Source organism: Pongo pygmaeus, chromosome 1, assembly GCF_028885625.2.
Source record: "Pongo pygmaeus isolate AG05252 chromosome 1, NHGRI_mPonPyg2-v2.0_pri, whole genome shotgun sequence".
Classification (NCBI taxonomy): domain Eukaryota; kingdom Metazoa; phylum Chordata; class Mammalia; order Primates; family Hominidae; genus Pongo; species Pongo pygmaeus.
This window is the reverse complement of record NC_072373.2, coordinates 184,397,166-184,418,907: the sequence shown is the minus strand read 5'-3', so window position 1 is coordinate 184,418,907 and position 21,742 is coordinate 184,397,166. Positions and strand designations below refer to the sequence as shown.

Here is a 21,742-nt window from a genome sequence, read left to right as displayed (position 1 = left end):
ATTTTTTTTTTTTTTTTTTTTTAGTATTTTTAGTAGAGACAGGGTCTCACCATACTGGCCAGGCTGGTCTCTAACTCCTGATCTCATGATCCGCCCGCCTTGGCCTCCCAAAGTGCTGGGATTACAGGCGCGAGCCACCATGACCGGCCAACTGTTGCCTTTTCTAACTCCCTGAGCCGCAATATTAAATGCAGAATGTGTTTGGTGGGCCAAAAACAAATTCATCCGGGCACAGTGGCTCATGCCTGTAATCCCAGCACTTTGGGAGGCCGAGGCGGGAGGATCACGAGGTCAGGAGATCGAGATCATCCTGGCTAACACAGGTGAAACCCCGTCTCTACTAAAAATATAAAAAATTACCCGGGCGTGGTGGTGGCGCCTGTAGTCCCAGCTACTCAGCAGGCTGAGGCAGGCGAATGGCAGGAACCTGGGAGGCGGAGCTTGCAGTGAGCCGAGATCAGCCACTGCACTCTAGCCTGGGCGACAGAGCAAGACTCTGTCAAAAAAAAACACACACACAAAAAACAATAAATTCAGCCTGACTCAACTTTATGTTCCTTCCACCATTATCTCACACCCTAAATACACCCTAAATATCTACTCCCATACATATTTTCCTGATTTCTGCTTGTATAAATTAGAAACCTCAAATAGCTTTTTTACCATGTAGCACATCTCCTCATGAGTAAAACTTTGTACCTCATCTTTAGGGGCTGCTGGGACTCAAGTCTAGCTATAGGTCTAGAAGCAAAGAAGGGTGGTGGGGGTGGGTCCTGAGAAGACTCAGCATCCTCTGGCTTAGCAGCTGCCTAGAGGAAGGCCATTATGGTTTCCTCAGGCAATGCGGAGTCAATCCCCTCAGACAAAGGTGGAAAGGCCAGTGTAGGGGGGATGCTATTACTGGGGGTGGGAGGCCATTTCTGCTGGCAAACAAGACTCATCAGAATTTAGGAGCTCAATGTCCCCAGCCTCATCAGGGTCTTCCCACACATCCCCATCCAAACGTATAGAATTCCATCTTTCCCAGCCAATGCCCTCACTTTAACAGCAGATACCTTACAAGGCTGATATTTCAACTTTGATTGTAATTCAGCTAATCACATGATGAGAGCATGTGTTTGATTTTTTGCAATTTCAGACCTTTGGCAACAGAAGATAAGATTCTGACTTAGGGCATATTTAGAAGCTCTTGGGCTATTTATGGCAGAGCTGGGGCCGGGAAATCAAAACCCTGAGCTCACCCTTTTCTTTCATCACTTTGTCCAGCAATATTAGAAAACCTTGGTTTTCTACAAACGTTTGACAGTATCAAACACAGGGTTGCCAAGTTCCTTGCCTCTTACAGGTGGTAAATTAGAAGTATCAAATGCAGATATTTTGCATATCTCTATATAAACAGTTCACACCATGGACTATCAGTGCTCTCTGTACTATTAGAAGTAGGGTCCTTAGCATTTTTAAGTCTCATCAAATTAAGAGAGCCAATTCCGGGAACCCCAAAATTAATTAAGGAAATTCATCCTTAAAATTTTCTTCCTCAGGCTGGGCGCAGTGGCTCACGCCTGTAATCCCATCACTGGAAGGTCGAGGTAGGAGGACTGCTTGAGCCCAGGAGTTTTGACACCAGCCTGGGCAACACAGGGAGACTCCGTCTACAAAAAATAAAAAACACAAAAACTAGCTGGGTGTGGTGGCATGTGCCTTTGGTCTCAGCTACTCAGGAGGCTGAGGTAGGAGGATCACTTAGGCCTGGGAGGTTAGGGCTGCAGTGAGCCATGATCATGCCACTGCACTCCAGCCTAGAAGACAGAGCAATAACCTGTGTTAAAAAAAAAAATTACCTTCCTCTAGAATCATTCCTGGTACCAAATCTGTCTCCAGAGAGACAGAACCAATAGGAGAGAGACAAAGATAAATATGAGGGGATTTATCAGGGGAATTGGCTTACATGATTATGGAGGCTGAGAAGTCCCATTACAGGCCATCTGCAAGCTGGGATGCCAGTAGTGTGGCTCAGTCCAAGTCCTAAAGCCTCAGAACCCAAGAAGCCAATAGTATAACTCTCAGTCCAAGATTGAAGGCCTTGAGAACCCATAGGGGGTGAGGAGGATTGGTATAAGTCCTGGAGTCCAAAGGCTGGAGTTCTGATTTCCAATGACAGAATAAGAAGAGTGTGCTCCAGCTCCAAGACAGAGAGATAAAATTCTTTTTTCTTTCTTTTTGTTCTATCGTCAGCCAATTGGATGGTGCTTACCCACACTGAGGGGCGATCTTCCTTACTCAGTCCACTGACTCAAATGCTAATCTGCTCTGGCAACACCCTCACAGACACATCCAAAATAATGCTTTACCAGTTCTCTAGGTAATCCAGCCAAATTGACACCTAAAATTAATCATCACATATATTAAGGCCATGGGATAGGACAAACTCACCTTAAGAGAATGAATACAGAGAAGAAAAGGAGGCCCAAGTCCCAAGCCCTGGAACACTTAAAATTTAGATATTGAGCAAAATAGCTTAAAGGTAGGAAGAAAATCAGGAAAGTGTGACGTCTTAACAGCCAAAACAATAAACTGCTTCTAAGAAGTGTCTATGACTAATGCTGCTAAGAGGTCAAGTAAGGTAAGAAGAGAAAAGTGTTTAGCAGTCTCCATGGAGTGGTAGAGACAGAAGCCTGACTGGAGTAGAGGAAAAATTGTGTTCAATGAATTATTGTAGAACACTGATTAGTCAGCACAATTCAAGTGCAAAGGTATTAATTTCTTTAGTTCTTTACCAGAAACTAAAATAGTGCCTCCAAATTTATGCCATATTAGCATAAAATGAAGCATTATTTTTCCTAAAGATATTAGGCTGGAAAGGCAGCAAACAGCCAGATGAATCTGGATTTAAACTCTTCCTCTACCACTTTCTAACTATGTGACTTTAGGCAAGTTCCTTAACCATGTTAACCCTTAGTTACCTCATCTATAAAACGGGAATAGTAATAATACCTACCCTCATAAGGTTGTTGTGAAGAATAAATGATATATTGCATGTAAAGGCCTTAGTACAAGAAAGTTAGTCATTGTTATTGTTACTGTTATTTTCTTTTTGTTAAATAGTTCCTTTTTAAAAAAAAATAAGGCTTTATTGTAACTGGGCTACTTTAATTATTAAAATTAAATGTGGAAATTTCTCATGCAGTTTTCTTAACCTTTTAAAAATATGTGCAAATATAAAAAGTCATACATCCATCACTTAAAAGACTCTAATATGCCCATATGGAAAGCATGATATAGGCTAGGAACTGCTTTATCTTCAGCATATCCTCATCAACCAAAATTATGTTGAGTTCTGCTTTCTAAAGTCTGCATTAAGGAAGATAATAGGGTTATTCAAAGCATAGGTTCATTTTTACCCTTAGAATATGCCCATGACTTCTACTTCCTTTATAAGGTCAACAGTATGCTTCCTCCTCCCTTACATTTTGGGATTTTAACCTTTTCATTTTCTTTCTACATTTTTTAAGTTGCCATTTTTATACAAAATGTTTAAATACTTAATGTATAGAAAAAAGAATTAGCCCGACTGGAAATTATGTACATAAATTAAATGAAAATATGAAAAATTATATAGATAAAAGATTTAAATACAGAAATATCTGTATACCCAGAACTAAAATAACATCAGTAGAGCACTAGCCAAAAGACTGAAAAGTACTTACCGCAAAGTCAAAGTATAATCTCCCTGCATTTTTGTTGAGGCATCTCGGACCAAGAAGGTCCCATCCGGCATATCCCGCAATTTGTCATTTACCTCCTCCCTGAAGAACAGAATTATAAGAAAAATGAAAAAATGTCAACATTGGTTGTCTTTACATGTTACTACTAAGGCGGCTTCGGCAGTAGGTGTGCCTGAGGTTATAGAATAATGGAGCCCTTTAGAGGTCATTTAGTTCTTCCCTGCATTAAATATGCTCTTTCTGTTTTGATTTTTGGTGTTATGCAATCTACAGAAGAGCTATTTGATTTTTAAACTCTTCCAGATTTCAAATGTGTGTAAGAGATACTGTTTCCATCAAATGCCTTTAGGGTTTCCTTAGGCAGGTCTGAACTTGTAAAGTTTCAGGAAAAAAACAGCGGTGTTTAGAAAGAAAGTTATATTGAAGCAACAGTGGCAGCTGTTTCTGAACAGAAGGGGGAAAATTCACTAAGTTCATAACCTTTCAATAGGATATTCTCCTAGTTTGAATTTGTCCCGATAACAAATTCCTGCTGTAGAGTTGGTTTAGGACTTTAAGGCACAACACTAGAACACTTAAAGGAAATGGCAGGGCATAAAAGACCCTTAAATCATATCAGAACCACGTGATCTTAAAAAAAAGAAAGACTATTTTATTGTACAATATTAAAATAGAAATATTCTAACCAATTTTAAAATAAAATGGCTGGGTGCAGTGGCTCACGCCTATAATCCCAGCACTTTAGGAGGCTGAAGCAGAGAGGTCACTTGAGGTCACGGGTTCGAGACCAACCTAGCCAACATGATGAAATCCTGTCTCTACTAAAAATACAAAATTAGCCGGACGTGGTGGTGGGGCAAGCACCTGTAATCCCAGCTACTTGGGAGGCTGAGACAGGAGAATCGCTTGAACCCGGGAGGCGGAGGTTGCAGTGGGCTGAGATTGCACCACTGCACTCCAGCCTAGGGGTCTGAATGAGACTCTATCTCAAAAAACATTTTTTTTTAATAAAATGTATTAAGTCCTCTTCAAAAAATTAAACACAGAATTACCTACCATATGACCTGGCAATTCCATTCCACTACCCAAAATAACTGAAAGCAGGGACTCAGATATGTGTGCACCAATATTAACTGCAGCATTATTTACAACAGTCATAAGTTAGAAACAATCCAAATGTCCAGATGAATGGATTAAAAAAATATATAACATATACATATAATAAGATATTAGCCTTAAGAAGGAATGAAATTCTGGCACATGCTACAACATGAATGAACCTTGAAGATGTATGAAGAAAGTGAAATAAGCCAGTCACAAAAGGACAATTATTATATGATTACACTTATGCAAAGTACCTAGAATTGAATTCATAAGACAGAAAGCAGAATGGTGGTTGCCATGAGCTGAGGGAGGGGAGAATGGGGGGTTATTGTTTAATGGGTACAGAATTTCAGTTAGGGGAAATGAAAAAGTTCTGGAGATGGATGGTGATGATGACTGCACAACAATGCAAATGTACTCTTAAAATAGTTGAAATGTAAGGGTAAAAAAAATTAAATAAATACCATTTTGGTAGAGGAAGAGAACAGAGAAGAGAAAGGGATAGCTAAGTGTTCTGAGGAATACAGCATCAACCTGGAAACTGATTTGACAGAAATGGATAGGGCTTTAAAAAGAAAATACATCTAAGACCTACTAAAGCAAGTTTAAGAAGAAAAAAATTTAGTAAGAAAATACAATATTCAAATTAAATGTATATAATTCCCTCTTTAGGTTCAAAATTATCTAAAACTACACTTTACCCAGAAAACAAATCTGTCCTAGAGTCCTGTTTATCAAACTGGGGTGTGTAAAGAGACTGCATCAAAGTCACCCAGGAAAGCTGTTAAATGCAGATTCCTGGGCTCCACCTCAATTGATTTTTGTGCATGCAAAGATTTTGGAACCACTGGCTTAGAGAAAGAAAGGTACAGAAATGTTAAGTACCCACAAATATTTTTAATTCTAAAACACATGTAACTATCCTAAAATGTCTACGTGTCACTTGTTTAGAAGTCCATCCTCAATATAGTATTAGAAGTAATAATCACACCCATCATTTAAAGATTTTCAGCCAGGTGCAGTGGCTTACACCTGTAATCCCAGCACTTTGGGAGGCCAAGGTAGGTGGATCACCTGAGGTCAGGAGATCGAGACCAGCCTGGCCAACATGGTGAAACCCTGTCTCTACTAAAAATACAAAAACTAGCAGGGTATGGTGACGCATGACTGTAATCCCAGCTACTTGGGAGGCTGAGGCAGGAGAATCGCTTGAACCCAAGAGGCGGAGGTTGCAGTAAGCTGAGATCATGCCACTGCACTCCAGCCTGGGCAAAAGAGTGAGACTCCATCTCAAAATAAATAAATAATGAAGATTTTCTTGTCACTTTTTCATGGGAAGAAAAGTATTAAGACACTAATGAAGTGTTCCCACTCAAAATTTTTTAAATGTTTTTTTTTTTTTTTTTTTTTAAAAGAGACAGAGTCTCACTCTGTCGCCCAGGCTGGAGTGCAGTGGCACTAGCTCGGCTCACTGCAACCTCTGCCTCCCAGGTTCTAGCAATTCTCCTGCCTCAGCCTCCCAAGTAGCTGGGATTACAGGCGCATGCCAACACGCCCAGCTAATTTTTTGTATTTTAGTAGAGACAGGGTTTCACCGTGTTGCCCAGGCTGGTCTCAAACTCCCGAGCCCGGGCAATCCACTCGCCTCAGCCTCCCAAAGTGCATGGATTACAGGTGTGAGCCACCGCACCCAGCCTTAAATGGTAATCTTTAAATAACAATTAGTAGGGCATTACAATGCTTTTTTTTTTTTTTTTTCTTGAGAGTTGGGGGTCTTACTCTGTTGCCCAGGCTGGAGCGCAACAGAGTGCTCTCTACAGCCTCGAAGTCCTGGTATCATGCGATTCTTCAGCCTCAGCCTCCTGAGTTGCTGGGATTATAGGCATGAGCCACCATGCCCAGCTTAAAATGGTTTACTTTAACTACTAATTCTCAAAAATGACTTTTTAAAAAACTGCATTCAATCACAGTAGCATTCTAGTTACCTTGAAATATCCCCCCAGTACCATTCTGCATCCTGAAGAGAAACAGAACTGTCCTTCATTCCATTTGGAACTGCTGAAGTCATTGGCTTAGGTGGCTTTGGTGGAAGAGCTAGAAGAGAAATGAATATTACTCTGTAGATGTAAATTATTTATTGTTTTCTAATTTCCTCAGGAGCAGCTCACTAACCAAGGTATGTTAAGATTCTAATAATTATCAATCAAATTGAGTATTACTTTATGTTCAATGTTAGCAACAGAAGGAATCCTTTTGATTGCCTAAAAAGTGAAAATGTCAAGATATTTGTTTTTTTCCTTCTTATGAAACACCAACTTCTAAGTCTGTAAAACCTCATCATCTCTCAAAAGACAACATGCAACCCCCTTCCAAACAACTCAGTCCAAAAGCCACTAAGTGACCAATGTACAACATGAGGATTATAGTTAATAATATTGTATTATATACTGATAATCTGCCAAGTGAGTAAATTTTAGGTATTCTTACTACCAAAAAAAAAAGGGTAACTATGAAATGATGGGTATGTTATTAATAATTTGCTCAACTGTAATAGAATGAACCCCCTTATCTTGGACTGGAATTACAGCTACAGATATCAACTCATGAATTTCAATGTATATAAACATAAATATGTAAATGTCTGTACACAGAATACATATATTCCCTAGCTCTGTCCCGAGACAGAGATTCCCTAACCCCCGGGCCGCGGACTGGCACTGGTCCATGGCCTGTTAGGAAAAGGGCCATACAGCAGGAAGTGAGCAGTGGGCAAGCGAACATTACTGACTGTGCTTCAGCATTAGATTCTCATAGAAGCACAAACCCTTCTGTGAACTGCACATGCGAGAGATCAAGGTTGTGTGCTCCTTATGAAAATCTAACTAATGCCTGATGATCTGAGGTGGTACAGTTTCATCCTGAAACCAATACCCCCACCCTAACCCCACCCCAGCAATGAAACTGGTCCCAGGTGCCAGAAAGGTTGGGGACTGCTGCCCTGAGAGGTCCTGGGGGCAACAACACCCCAATATGTACACTGAGCACCTAGACCTTGCTTTCTAATACCATTCTCTACTAAAAGGAACCAGGGCTCTTTGAAGAAATGGCTGATTCCAGGGACAGAATAGAGCAAGTACCAAATGAGTCTGAACATCATCTTGTGCCAAAAAGGAAGGAAGTGCTCAAAGAATGGGGAGAGGCTATGTTAAAAGAACAAAACAGTGAGCTGGAAGGGGCTCTCACTGACCAAATCTGGAACAGCTGGCATATCAATACAAATAATAGTAAAGAAATATAACTCATTAAACAAAATAGGAATATATGTGTCCATGCAGATATAAATAAATAAATGAAAGAAAAAAACATCGATGAGGACCAAGATTACTATTATTTCAATATACTGTCCCACAAAATCCTAACTGCAAAAGGAAAAACAATAATAGTGAAAAAGCCTGGCAAATACCACCTTAATCAAGAATCAAGGTTAATATTAGAAATAATGGCGAAACTGTGGGCCCCAATACAATGCACTAAAAAGGATGTAACATTACTTCTGTGACATTCCTGCCAAATATTTATAAACTGAATCTAATCATAAAGAAACATCAGACAAACCATGATTGAGGGGCATTCTACAAAATAACTTACCTGTAATCTTCAACAATGTACAGGTCATGAGGGTCAAGGAAAGACTGAGGAAATGTTTCAGATTGAAGAAGACTAAAGAATCCTGAAAATTAAATACAATGTGTAATTCTGGACTGGATCTTTTTTGCTATTAAGGACAACACTGGGACAATGGGCAAAACTTGAATGGGATCTGAGTATGACATAGTAGTAGTACAGCAATGTTAGTTTTCTGATTTTGATGGTTATATTGTGCTTCTGTAGGAAAATGTTCTTGTTTGTGGGAAATACACACAACATGGTCATCATATGGCATCATGTTGACAACTTACTCTCAAATGATTCAAAAAAATTATGTTCTTTGAACTGTACTTGTGACTTTTTTCAGATTGTTTCTTTTTTCTTAATTTAACCAAAAAATTGTAAGCAATCTTGGGGGGAAGGAGAACAATGTGAATATTTTCCCCCAAACAGAAGTCCCTTAGTTGGCCAGGTACAGTGGCTCACACCTGTAATCTCAGCACTTTGAGAAGTGGAGGCGGGCAGATCAACTGAGGTCAAGAGTTCGAGACCAGCCTGGCCAACATGATGAAACCCCATCTCTACTGAAAATACAAATATTAGCTGAGCGTGGTGGTGCACACCTGTAATCCCAGCTACTCGGGAGGCTGAAGCAGGAGAATTGCTAGAACCCGGGAGGCAGAGGTTGCAGTAAGCCGAGATTGCACCACTGCACTCCAGCCTGGAGACAGAATGAGACTCTGTCTCAAAAATAAACAAATAAATAAATAAAGTCCCTTAGTCAACTGATTTTCAACATGGGTGTCAAGATAATTCAATGAGGGAAAGAATAGTCTTTTTAACAAATTGTTCTGGAACAAGTGGATATCCACATGCAAAAAGAATGAAGTTGGATCCCTGCCTCACACCAAAATTAACTAAAAATTGATCAAAGACCTAAATGTCAAGACCTAAAACTATAAAATTCTTACAAGAAAAAATAGGCTTAAATCTTTGTGACTTTAGTAGGTAATGGTTTCTTAAATATGACACTGAAAATAACAAACAAGAAAAAAATAGATTAACTGCATCAAAATGAAAAACTTCTGTACTTCAAAGGAAATCATCAAGAAAGTGAAGAGACAACCTACAGGATGCAAGAACGTTTTTGTAAGTAGAACTGATAAAATATATTTTTGTAAATATTTGTAAATGTATCTGTAAATATATTTTTGTACTTGTATCTAGAATATGTAAAAGAATCCTTTCAATTCAATAAAAGACAAATGACCCAATTAAATATGGGCAAAGGATCTGAATATATATTTCTCCAAAAGACAAACAAGTGGCCAATAAGCACATGAAAAGATACTGAACATAATCAGCCAACAGAAAAATGCAAATCAAAACCACAGTGAAATACCACTTCACACCCACTAGGATGACTATAATAAAAAAGACAGATAATAGCAAGTGTTGGTGAGGATGTGGAGAAACTGGAATACTCATAGACTACTGGTGGGAATGTAAAATGATACAGCTGCTTGGAAAACAGTCTAGCCTCCTCAAAAGGTTAAATGCAGAGTTGCCCAGCAATTTCACTCTTACATATACCCAAGAAAAAAGAAACATGTATCTACACAAAAACTTGCACATGAATGTTCATAGTAGCATTATTTATAATGGCCCCAAAATGGAAAACAACCCAAATATCTATCAACAGACGAATAGATAAATAAATGAGGTATATATCCATACAATAGATTATTCAGCAATAGAAAGGAATGAGGTACTGATTGATATGTTACAACATGGACGAATCTGAAAACATTTTGCTGAGTGAAAGAAGCCTGTCATGAAAGGCCAAATATTATATAATCCCATTGTCCAGAACAGGCAAATCTATAGAAACGGAAAGTAAATCAATGGTTAGCTAGGGCTGGAGAGTAAAGGGGGAAATAGGGAGTGATTGCTAATGTATAAAGGATTTCTTTCAGGGTAATGAAAATATTCCAAAATTGGCTATCATGATGGTTGTACAACTCTGTGAAGATACTAAAAATCACTGAATTATACAATGTGGGTGAACTGCATGGCATGTGAATTATATCTCAATAAAGCTGTTTTAAAATAAATAAATATCAGACTTCTGAAATTACTAGATGAGGATGGATTTGCTATAATCCACACTTTTTTTTCAAAGTAGCTAAATAACCATCTTGTTTGAAAAGGATTTTATGTGACTTATAAAAGTAGCTACAGTTTGAACTATAACTTAGCAAAATTTATAATTCTTCTACTTACCCACTTAACACAAGGATTAACAGTGTAAACTTGTGCTATACAAAGCACTGCACTATAGCTATGAAAAGGTACAAAGACAAGGTGTTCCCTGCACTCAAAAGAACAAATCCAGAGAGAATGACACATAGAAACACCTAACTATAATACTCATCAGAATGGGGGAAAAAGCAAATTGTAACAGAAACCCAGCAAAAGGGAAACTTTAAGGTCAAACACTAAGCTTCTCAAATCTAGTCCTTAGTGATTTGAGTACATGACCAACAGGGCTCAAGAACCAATGTGCTTCATTGTATCAGCAGGTGGGTTACACTCTAATCACCTTCAAATGGTGTTATGGAGACTTTTCTACATCCCTTCACTGGAGGAGCTCTATATTGAGATGAGTTGAGTTGACCAGACTGCATGAGGAAGCTGCTATTTATGGATAATGATAGTTCACAGATAGCTCTACCACCAACAAACATGTAATGACCATTTCACATCTATTACAGAGGGCTGCCTCCTTGTATCTTGCTGTTCTCAACTACAGAAATGTAAAAAGAATGAAATTACTATAAAGACAGTTGCTACATGAAGTTGCTAAAAGAACACAATCATAAGATCTGAACTGAATGCAATACTGGTCTATTTCTACATTCCTACTATCTATAATCACTCCACACATACATAGGCAAATATATATTGAACACCTCCATGTTCCAGAAGCTGTGAACATAGCAGTGAACTAGATTAGATAGACATAGTCTCCATACATATGGACTTTATAATCCAAAAGGATAAATTTCAAGATAATTCATTGTTCCTAAAATTGTGAATACACTCAAATGTAGCTCTATCAAATCAAACTGAATCTTCCATCTAAATGTTTTGCCTTCTCTGCGAGTTGCTCCCCACCCTCCCATGTAGACGGTAGAATATACTGGGCAAATGTGAATAAAAATTTATCTCCTAATAATCTCCTAATTGCATGAAGATAAGCAGATTTATATCTATCTTCCAGGTTGTGATATTATAAATCAAGGTAAAATAATTCCAAATAATTAAGCTTTTAAGTAGTTCAAAAGGACTATCTTGAGGGAAAAACTGATTAGGAAACATTAGTCATCTTTTCAACTCCTTGACAAAGTAGTTCTTACATTAGGTCAGCACTGCAATGCTGAGTGATAAGTTAAGTGCACCTAAGCAAATACCTTCTGAAATGAGTATCCATAAAATATATATAGCACTTTTATTTCTATTTAGTAGACAATGAAAAATATTTCTCTTTCCATTTTTAGAAACTATATTACAAGTTTGGGTTTTTTTCAAAATTGTGAGACAGGGTCTCATTACGTTGCTCAAGCCGGTCTCAATCTCCTGGCCTCAAGTAATCCTTCCGCCTTGGCCTCCCAAAGTGCTGGGATTATATGCATGGGCCACTAACGCCTGGCCTATATTACAAGTTTTTAAATATTAGCAATACAAAAAGATATTTTCAATTCAGTTTTAATTAATATGTAGCTATATGAAGAAACATAGAGACATATAGGTGTTTTAAGTGTGTGTGTAAGTGTGCATATAGATATGTATGCACAGAAACATATGAAGAATACACAAACTGTTAATAGTGAATACAATAGGGATGGGGAACAGCAGAGAACACTGTAGGCATGTATGTATATTGTATATGTTTTCTTTATATGTTTTAACAACAAAAATGGTGCCAGGTGCAGTGGTGTGCACCTATAGTCCCAGCTACTCGGGAGGCTGAGATGGGAGGATTGCTTGAAGCCAGAAGTTCGAACCCACAGTGTGCTATGATCGCACATGTGAATAGCCACTGCACTCCAACTTGTAATCCCCGCACTTTGGGAGGTCGAGGCAGGTGGATCACCTGAGGTAAGGAGTTCGAGACCAGCCTGGCCAACATGGTGAAACCCCGTCTCTACTAAAAATACAAAAATTAGCAGAGAGTGGTGGCGGGCGCCTGTAATCCCAGCTACTCGGAAGGCTGAGGCAGGAGAATCGCTTGACACCGGGAGGCAGAGGTTACAGTGAGCCGAGATTATGCCATTGCACTCCAGCCTAGGCAACAAAGTGAGACTGTCTTAAAAAAAAAAAGCAATCTGATTCACACCACTGTACTCTGGAAAGGCCAGGAACTGAAAGCACAATGCATCTCTGAAGGGAGGATTGAGTCATGTGGCCAGAAACAGAAGAATTGGCTGACAATCTATAGAAAGAGTAGTTAAGTCCTTAGTTCTCCTCCCTACCTGCCCAAGCAACCAGGCAACTACCCATCCTCCACCCTAGACAAAGGCTGCCTGTCAACTCACCAATCCAGAGAAACAATCAGAAAGGCTCTGGACTCTTCATCCATGTCCCTACAAAGGACATAAACCATCATTCTGAGCAAACTATCGCAAGGACAGAAAAACCAAACACTGCATGTTCTCACTCATAGGTGGGAACTGAACAACGAGAATACTTGGACACAGGGTGGGGAACATCACACACCGGGGCCTGTCGTGTGGTGGGGGAATGGCAGAGGGATAGCATTAGGAGATATACCTAATGTAAATGACGAGTTGATGGGTGCAGCACACCAACATGGCACATGTATACATATGTAACAAAACTGCACGTTGTACACATGTACCCTAGAACTTAAAGTATAATAAAAAAAAAAAAGAAAGAAAGATACAGCATGCTCAGTGCTGTCTTTTAGAATGTAAAAAAAAAAAGAAAGGCTCTGGACTCGGGGAACACCAAGCTCAGCTGAGAATAGGGGTGAGCCCAATATTGAAAACGGCATAACTAAAGAAAAGTTTACCAAACAGGTAGATTCCCCTATCCCTTTCTGGTTACCTAAACAATGAGCTGTCAAGCATATACCCCCAGTCAGGAGTTGGGAGATTTTTTCCACAGAAACTGACAGGACCCTAAAAAGTACCTAAAAATACAGATATTCTAGGGTTACCCAATGAAAAACATATTCATCATCTTCTTTTTTTTTTTTTGGTAGAGACGGGGTCTCACTATATTGCCAAGGGTGGTCTCAAATTCCTAGGCTCAAATGATCTTCCTGCCTTGGCCTCCCAAAGTGCTGGAGTACAGGTGTGAGCCACTGCACCTGGCAGGTATTCATCATCTTATCACTTCTTAGTGAAGGCCTCCAGTTAACAAGTTCCTGTCCACTCACATGGAGCTTCAAAATGGATAAACATTGAAAATATTACGCTAAGTGAAATAAGCCAGTCACAAAAAGACAAGTATTATGATTCTTCCTACATGAGGCTACTACTAAAGTGTCAAATCCGTAGAGACAGAAAGTAGAATGCTGTTGGCCAAGGGCTGAGGGGAGGATGGAATAGAAGTTAGCATTTAATGGGTACAGAGCTTCAGCTGGGGAAGATGAAAAAGTTCTGGAGGTGGATGGTGGTGATGGTTGCACAACAGTATGAATGTACTTAATGCCACAGAACTTAAACCATTTTAAAATGGTTAAAAACAGCTGAGTGTGACGGCTCATGCCTCTGGTCTCAACATTCTGGGAGGCCAAGGCAGGAATATTGCTTGAGCCCAAAAGTTTGAGACCAGCCTGGGCAACAGAGCAAGATCCCATCACTAAAATAAATAAATAAATATTTTAAAAGAAACAGATAAAATGGTTAAAATGATAAATTACATGTTACATATATTTGCCACAACTTAAAATAAAAAAAAACAGACATTTGAGGAAAGCCATTACATTAAAGGAGACCAAAACAAGAAGAAACTTGGGAGTAACCAGATAATTCAAGGGAAAAAAAACTTCACAGACACACAAAGACAGCATAATATCTCAGATATATAAAAGGAAAGACTGCATCTAAGAAAGACAAACAAGATCTATACTAAAGTAACATTCAAAGAACAAGAGCCCTTATATATTAAAATTATGATAGAAAATTTTTTAAGTCGTTCACAATCTGGCAGGTAAAGCTGAAATCTCCCAGGAAGTGGAACAAAGAGAGAAAGTAATGAAAAAATAGGGGAAAGATAAGAGAGTCAGAGGATCAACTCAGAAGATCCAGCATCAAACTAATAGAAGTTCCAGAAAGCAGGAAGAGAAACATTAAAATAAATAAGAAAAAATTTTCAGAACTGAAGGACACACATTTCCTGAATGAAAATGCCCAGAGTATGCCACACAATGAATGAAAAAGATCCACATCAAGCTACACCCCTGTGGAATTTCACAACACTGAGGGAAAAGAGAAGGTCCTAAAATCTATCACAAGGAAAAAAAAAAAAAAAAGTCACAAAGGACTAAAGAATGTCTTTGGGTTGCTCAACAACACTGGAGACTAGCAACACTGAAGATAAACCTTCCAAATCTGAGGGATAATGATTTTTCAAGCTAGAATGATATATCCTGCCAAATTATCAATTACATATGATGGTAGAATAGATATTTTCAGATATACAAGATCTCAACCAACTTATCTCTCAGCATCCTTTCTTAGGAAGCTCCTGAATGATGTGCTCCACCAAAATGAAGAAATAAACTAGGAAAGCAGGTGGTGTAAAATGCAGGAAAATGGATGCCAACACAGGAGAGAAGCAATGGCAATGCCCAGCATAATGCTGAATGCAGCACTAGGATGACAGCTGAAAACAACAGTTAGAATTCAAACAGGAGGATGAAGGGCAGTTTAGAGGGTATGTTTAAGAAAAGAATGGAAATGGTAAATTATTTGATGTTTAACCATACTGTGATGAATTTTATGGTTCTGTTATATGGCTCTGTCAGAATCATAAAATTCTGTCTTTAAATTTATATAAAAAAAGGAAATGCGGCCAGGTGTGGTGGCTCACATCTGTAATCCCAGCACTTTGGGAGGCTGAGGCGGGTAGATCACGAGGTCAGGAGTTCAAGACCAGCCTGGCCAATATGGTGAAACCCCATCTCTACTAAAAATGTAAAAAATTAGCCAAGTGTGGTGGCGTGTGCCTGTAGTTCCAGCTACTCGGGAGGCTGAGGCAGGAGAATCACTTGAACCCGGGAGGCGGAGGTTGCAGTGAGCCGAGATCACGCCACTGCACTCCAGCCTAGGTGACAGAGTGAGACTCCGTCTCAAAAAAAAAAAAAAAAAAGAGAAAGGATGCAATCATAATAACTAATGGCTTAGCTGTGAACACTGTACAGTAATAATAGTGTAAATATTGGAAGATAATTTAATAAAGTTATAATTGTGATATAAATACACTGGAAAAATGCATAGAAGGAAAGAGTGTATGGCATAAGAGAAGTAAATCACTATCTTCCTTAGAAGGAATAAATGACATCAAAAAGTGAAAAATTACAAATAGCAGTATTACCATATTACGAAAAATAGGCAGGTAAACACCAGAAGAAAAGGCCAGAAGAGTTAAGTGTTGCCCCTGGGGGCTAGAAAGTGGCAAAAGAGAGGGTAGGACAGGCAACTGATGATTTTGTACTATAAACCTTGCAGTACTTTTTGACTTTTTAAACTATAAACCCATACTGTTTTAAGATAAAAATCAAAAGAAACCTAGAGTTTATTCTGATTCCACCACTTAAACTAGATTTGGTAAATTATCTCACCTCTCTGAACCTTAAGTTTCATGCTATGTTGAATTCAACTTGTACAGGCTAGTGAGAGCTGATTGTTGTATTTTCAGGAATTTTGCAAACTGCTGTTCTACGCAGTCTTTTTTTTTTTTTTTTTGAGACAGAGTCTCCCTCTATTGCCCAGGATGGAGTGCAGTGGCGCAATCTCGGCTCACTGCAACCTCCACCTCCTAGGTTCAGGTGATTCTCCTCCCTCGGCCTCCCAGGTAGCTGGAACTACAGGTGTGTGCCACCATGCCCGGCTAGTTTTTTTTGCATTTTTAGTACAGATGGGGTTTCACCATATTGGCCAGGCTGGTCTCAAACTCCTGACCTCGTGATCTGCCTGCCTTGACCTCCCAAAGTGTTGGGATTACAGGAGTGAGCCACCGTGCCCAGCCTCCACACAGTCATTATTAAATATTAAATCATGTAAGTTCACAATTAAATTATATTAAAAATAAAGTTAAAAAATACTCAAAACTCATTGCTTCATTAATACTGTATTTAACTATGCTTTTAAGAAACATCTATTGTATTTATATAATGGAAATACTGTGTGCTACTGAGGATTTCTTTCAAATTCTGCATTCGGTATGTCAGTCACACTAGTAGACTGAAATCAGCCACAGTGGGAGTATTTATACCTTGGAAATCAGCAAATACTACAAATCAGAGCTTGATTTACTGTGGTATTGATGATCTGCCTGCGGTTAGCCAACTATGGCCCTCTGCCTGTTTTCCAAGGTGCAAAAAGTAGTTTTTACTTTATTATTTTGAGACGAGGGTCTCACTATGTTGCCCAGGCTGGTCTCAAACTCCTGGGTTCAAGTCATCTTCTCGCCTCACCCTCCTGAGTAGCTGTGAAACTGAAGGTGTGCACCACAGTGACCAGCGTTTTTACTTTTTTTTTTTTTTTTTTTGAGACAGAGTCTCACTCTGTTACCCAGACTGGAGTGCAATGGTGCAATCCTGGCTCACTGCAACCTCCACCTCCCGGATTCAAGCGATTCTCCTGTCTCAGCCTCCCAAGTAGCTGGGACTATAGGCACGTGCTATCACGCCCAGGTAATTTTTGTATTTGTAGTAAAGATGGGGTTTCCCCACGTTGGTCAGGCTGGTCTTGAACTCCTGACCTGAGGTGATCCACCTGCCTCGGCCTCCCAAAGTTCTGGGATTACAGGTATGAGCCACCACGCCTGGCCCGTTTTTACATTTTTAAATGCTTATAAACACACACATACACATATACACACACACACACACACACAGAGAATATGAAAGAGATCATTTGTGGCCTGCAAACCCTAAAGTATTTACTATATGACTCTTTACAGAAAAAATGTCAATTCCAGATCTAGACTTATGGAAATGACAGAGAAAATATTAATTCATTGTAATAATCTTCACTCTTCTGAATTCTATGGCTGTAGCTTTAGTGCAACAAGCAAATTTGAGGGTATTCAAAACCAAATATATACAATCATCCCTCAGTATCCTCATAGGATTGGTTGCAGGACCCCTGCAGATACCAAAATCCAAGGATGCTCAAGTCCATTTTATAAAATGACGTAGTATTTTCATATAGCTTATGCACATCCTCCCATATACTTTAAGTCATCTCTAGATTACTTGTATCTAATACAATGTAAATGCTATGTAAAGAATTATTATACTATATTTTTATTTGTATTATTTTTGTTGTTGTATTGTTATTTTTATTGGTTTTTTCACACACACCCTGAATATTTCTAATCCACAGTTGTTTGTTATTTCAATCCGAGAATGCACAATCTGTGAATACGGCGGGCCCACCACATTTCCTCACCTGTTCCTATCCACCCTATCCTGATAAAGGGCACCACTATGCACTTGTCAAAACTCAAAGAACTGTACACCAAAGAGTATAAACTTCACTGTATGTAAATTTTAAAGTATTTTTTAATCAGCTGTATAACATCTTAAATGAAGGCGCCTTAGCCCAACTCCCTACAGATTCTGATTCCATTGATCCAGAATGAGACCTGGGCAACTGTGTTTTTTAAAAAAGGCAATTGGTAATTCTGATATAAAACTAGAATGAGAACCACATTCCTAACCTCACAAACGTACTCCTTGACTTTTTTTTTTTTTTTTTTTGAGATGGAGTCTCGCTCTGTCGCCCAGGCTGGAGTGCAGTGGTGCTATCTCGACTCACTGCAACCTCCACCTCCCAGGTTCAAGCGATTCTCCTGCCTCAGCCTCCCGAGTAGCTGGTACTACAGGCACATGCCACCACGCCCAGCTAATTTTTTGTATTTTTAGTAGAGACGGGGTTTCACACCGTGTTAGCCAGGCTGGTCTCGATCTCCTGAACTCATGATCCGCCTGCCTCGGCCTCTCAAAGTGCTGGGATTACAGGAGTGAGCCACCACGCTTGGCCCTCTCTCTACATCTTTACCACTTACTCCAATAATCCCAGTTCTTTCACCTCAATGAGACCTCCAATTTACAGCAATACTACCGCTGTTCTTTCACCTCAGTAAGATCTCTAATTCCTCAAACTTAATACTTTCTTTCTATCCCATACTGGTCTTCATTCTCTCTCTCTCTCAACTAATACTATCATCTCTTTTGCTCTCTTATCCTCCCACTGTACCTGTCTGGCAAGACCCCGACTATAGCTCAATCCATTTTCATGCTTTTACTGCTCGCTCTCTAGGCTAATAAAGAGGAAAAAAGTTACATCATCTTCAATTGGTTTCACTAATAATGTTCTCCAACCATAAGTGGACCCTCAAAACAATCCAAAAATCTTACCCTAAATTTACCTCTTTCCCATTCTTCACTATAAGCTACTTCAAACATCATATTCTACCTCCCTGAACCAGCCCTAAGTAACATACGTAGAACCAAAAACGGCAAACATAAAAGTATTATTCTTGTGTTAGGAAAAAGTCCCCAGTACTTCCAGCTTAATTAGCTGGTACTGGTAGTTTAGTATACTAGAGATCATAAACTAGTAGATCAGAATTTGCATTTAAGTTTCATTAGGAAGAAATAAAAACACTATTACTAATTCATGTTTCTGGTTTGCAGTTAACTCATTTAAGCTATGTTTAGTTACTCATTTTGGTCAATCAACTGAAAAGAAATACTGTAAGGGATTTGCAATGCCCCCTAATATCTCCTTCTCTGTCAACTTCTCACATTTGCTTTCCAAAAAATTCTTAGTATTTACCTTCCAAATAGTAAATGCGATCTTCTACAAATATCTTTGACATGAAAATGCTCAGTTTAAGAAAAATGTTTCAGTCACATAAATCTTTGCTATATAGTATTGAGGGCATTTAAATACTAAGAACATAAATTATTATGTTAAATGTTGTCAGCCAAGCGTGGTGGCTCATGCATGTAATCCTAGCACTTTGGGAGGCCTAGGCAGGCAGATCACTTGAGTCCAGGAGTTTAAGACCAGCCTAGGCAAATTAGCCATGCATGGTGGCAGATGCCTGTAATCCCAGCTACTTGGGAGGCTGAGGCAGGAGAATCGCTTGAACCCAGGAGGCAGAGTTTGCAGTGAGCCAAGATCATGCCACTGCACTCCAGTCTGGGTGACAGAGTGAGACTCCGTCTCAAAAAACAAACAAACAACAAAAAAACCATCCTAGGCAACATATGGAGAAACTGTCTCTACAAAAAATACAGCAATCAGCCAGGTATGGTGGTGTGTGCCTGTAGTCCCAGCTGTTTAGGAGGCTGAGGTGGGAGGATCACCTGAGCCCAGGATGTCGAGGCTACAGTGAGCCAAGATCGCACCACTGCACTCCAGCCTGGGCAACAGAGTGAGACCCTGTCTCAAAAAAAAAAAAAAGTGTTATCAAAGACACAAAACAAACCTAAAATATTCCATCAGATAATAAATTCTGACTATCTGTTAAAGAACTAAGAAACAAGAAAAAAATCCCAAAGATATCTATTTGTGATAACTAGATATTATAAAAGGTTCAAAATACAAAATAAAACAAAATAATTTGATAATATATACTTCCTAAAATTCACAAATCTATTTCATTTTAGAGGAACAAAAAATGAAGCGAATTAGAACTATCTTGGATGTTAGGATATAATCTTAGATGCAGAATAATGCTTAGAAAAAAAAGACTAATCAAGCTAACCAAGGGGAAAACATTTATTTTAATTAAATCTTCAGCTTTTTGAAAGCCTAAAAATAAAATTATGGAAACAGGAAAAGAGAAAAAAGACAAAAAACATTCATCTTTCTAAAAGGGAAAAAACTGACAGCTTTTACCAAGTTCATTTTAAAAGACAATGATTAAACAAAATTTCCCCCCAGCATCAGTGAGCTGCCACATCCAAACCCAAACTTCACTGACTATTTGGCATCCAGCATTGAATTACAGAACAACTTTGCTCATGCATGGACAAATGCTATTTTTCCCCAGTGGAATGATTTCTCTGTAGTGTGCTCATTAGTAACACTTACCCCTTCCTATACCCCAACAACCAATTGCTTTGTGAGCTAAATCCCAATTCCAAAACAGACACTGTTGGCAAAACTAACCTCTGAATGAAAATGGCACAACAGCCAATCACAACATAGAATTTGGATCGTGTGTTACTGACATTAAGATAGAAAACTGTGCCATTTCCAGCAGGTAGTTTTAGTTGAGTTTCTTGGCTCAGCAAAATTGAAGGATGATTTTATCTTTGGAGACACACATGATATTTTCATAAAATTATACTACTATTTCTCTCTGAAAATACATTTTTTAAAAACTGTTTCACAATCAAAATAAACAATTACTTCAACAACTAGAGTATGGTGATTCCTCAAAGACCTAAAGGCGGAAATACTATTTGACCCAGTAATCTCATTACTGGGTATATACCAAAAAGAATATAAATCATCCTATTATTAAGATACATGTATGTGTATGTTCATTGCAGCACTACTCACAATAGCAAAGGCACAAAATCAACCTAAATGCCCATCAATGATAGACTGGATAAAGAAAATGTGGTATATATACAGCATGGAATACTATGCAGCCATAAAAAGGAACAAGATGATGTCCTTTGCAGGGACATGGATGGAGTTGGAAGCCATTATCCTCAGCAAACTAACTTTGAGAGGCCAAGGCAGGAGGATCGCAGGAACAGAAAACCAAACACTGCATATCCTCACTTATAAGTGGGAACTAAATGATGAGAATACATGGACACATGGCAGGGAACAACACACACTGGGGCCTGTCGCAGGGTGGTCGGGGGAGAGAGAGCATCAGGAGGAATAGCTAATGGATGCTGGGCTTAATACCTAGGTGATGGGATGATCTGTGTAGCAAATCACCATGGCACATGTTTACCTACGTAACAAACGTGC

General features: G+C 39.0%; 1 protein-coding gene across 14 annotated transcripts in view; it reads right to left on the bottom strand.

Moving 5' to 3' along the window:
- The window catches only part of PIK3R3 (phosphoinositide-3-kinase regulatory subunit 3), a 133,646-nt gene that overhangs the window by 33,910 nt on the left and 77,994 nt on the right, over window positions 1-21,742 (bottom strand). For all 14 annotated transcript variants that reach the window (XM_054489668.1, XM_054489679.1, XM_054489695.2 and 11 more), the window contains 2 exons: window positions 6,815-6,923; window positions 3,708-3,806 (listed from right to left, as the gene is read on the bottom strand). In XM_054489668.1, coding sequence (XP_054345643.1) covers window positions 3,708-3,806; window positions 6,815-6,923 — 208 coding nt within the window. The remainder of the gene's footprint in view (window positions 1-3,707; window positions 3,807-6,814; window positions 6,924-21,742) is intronic.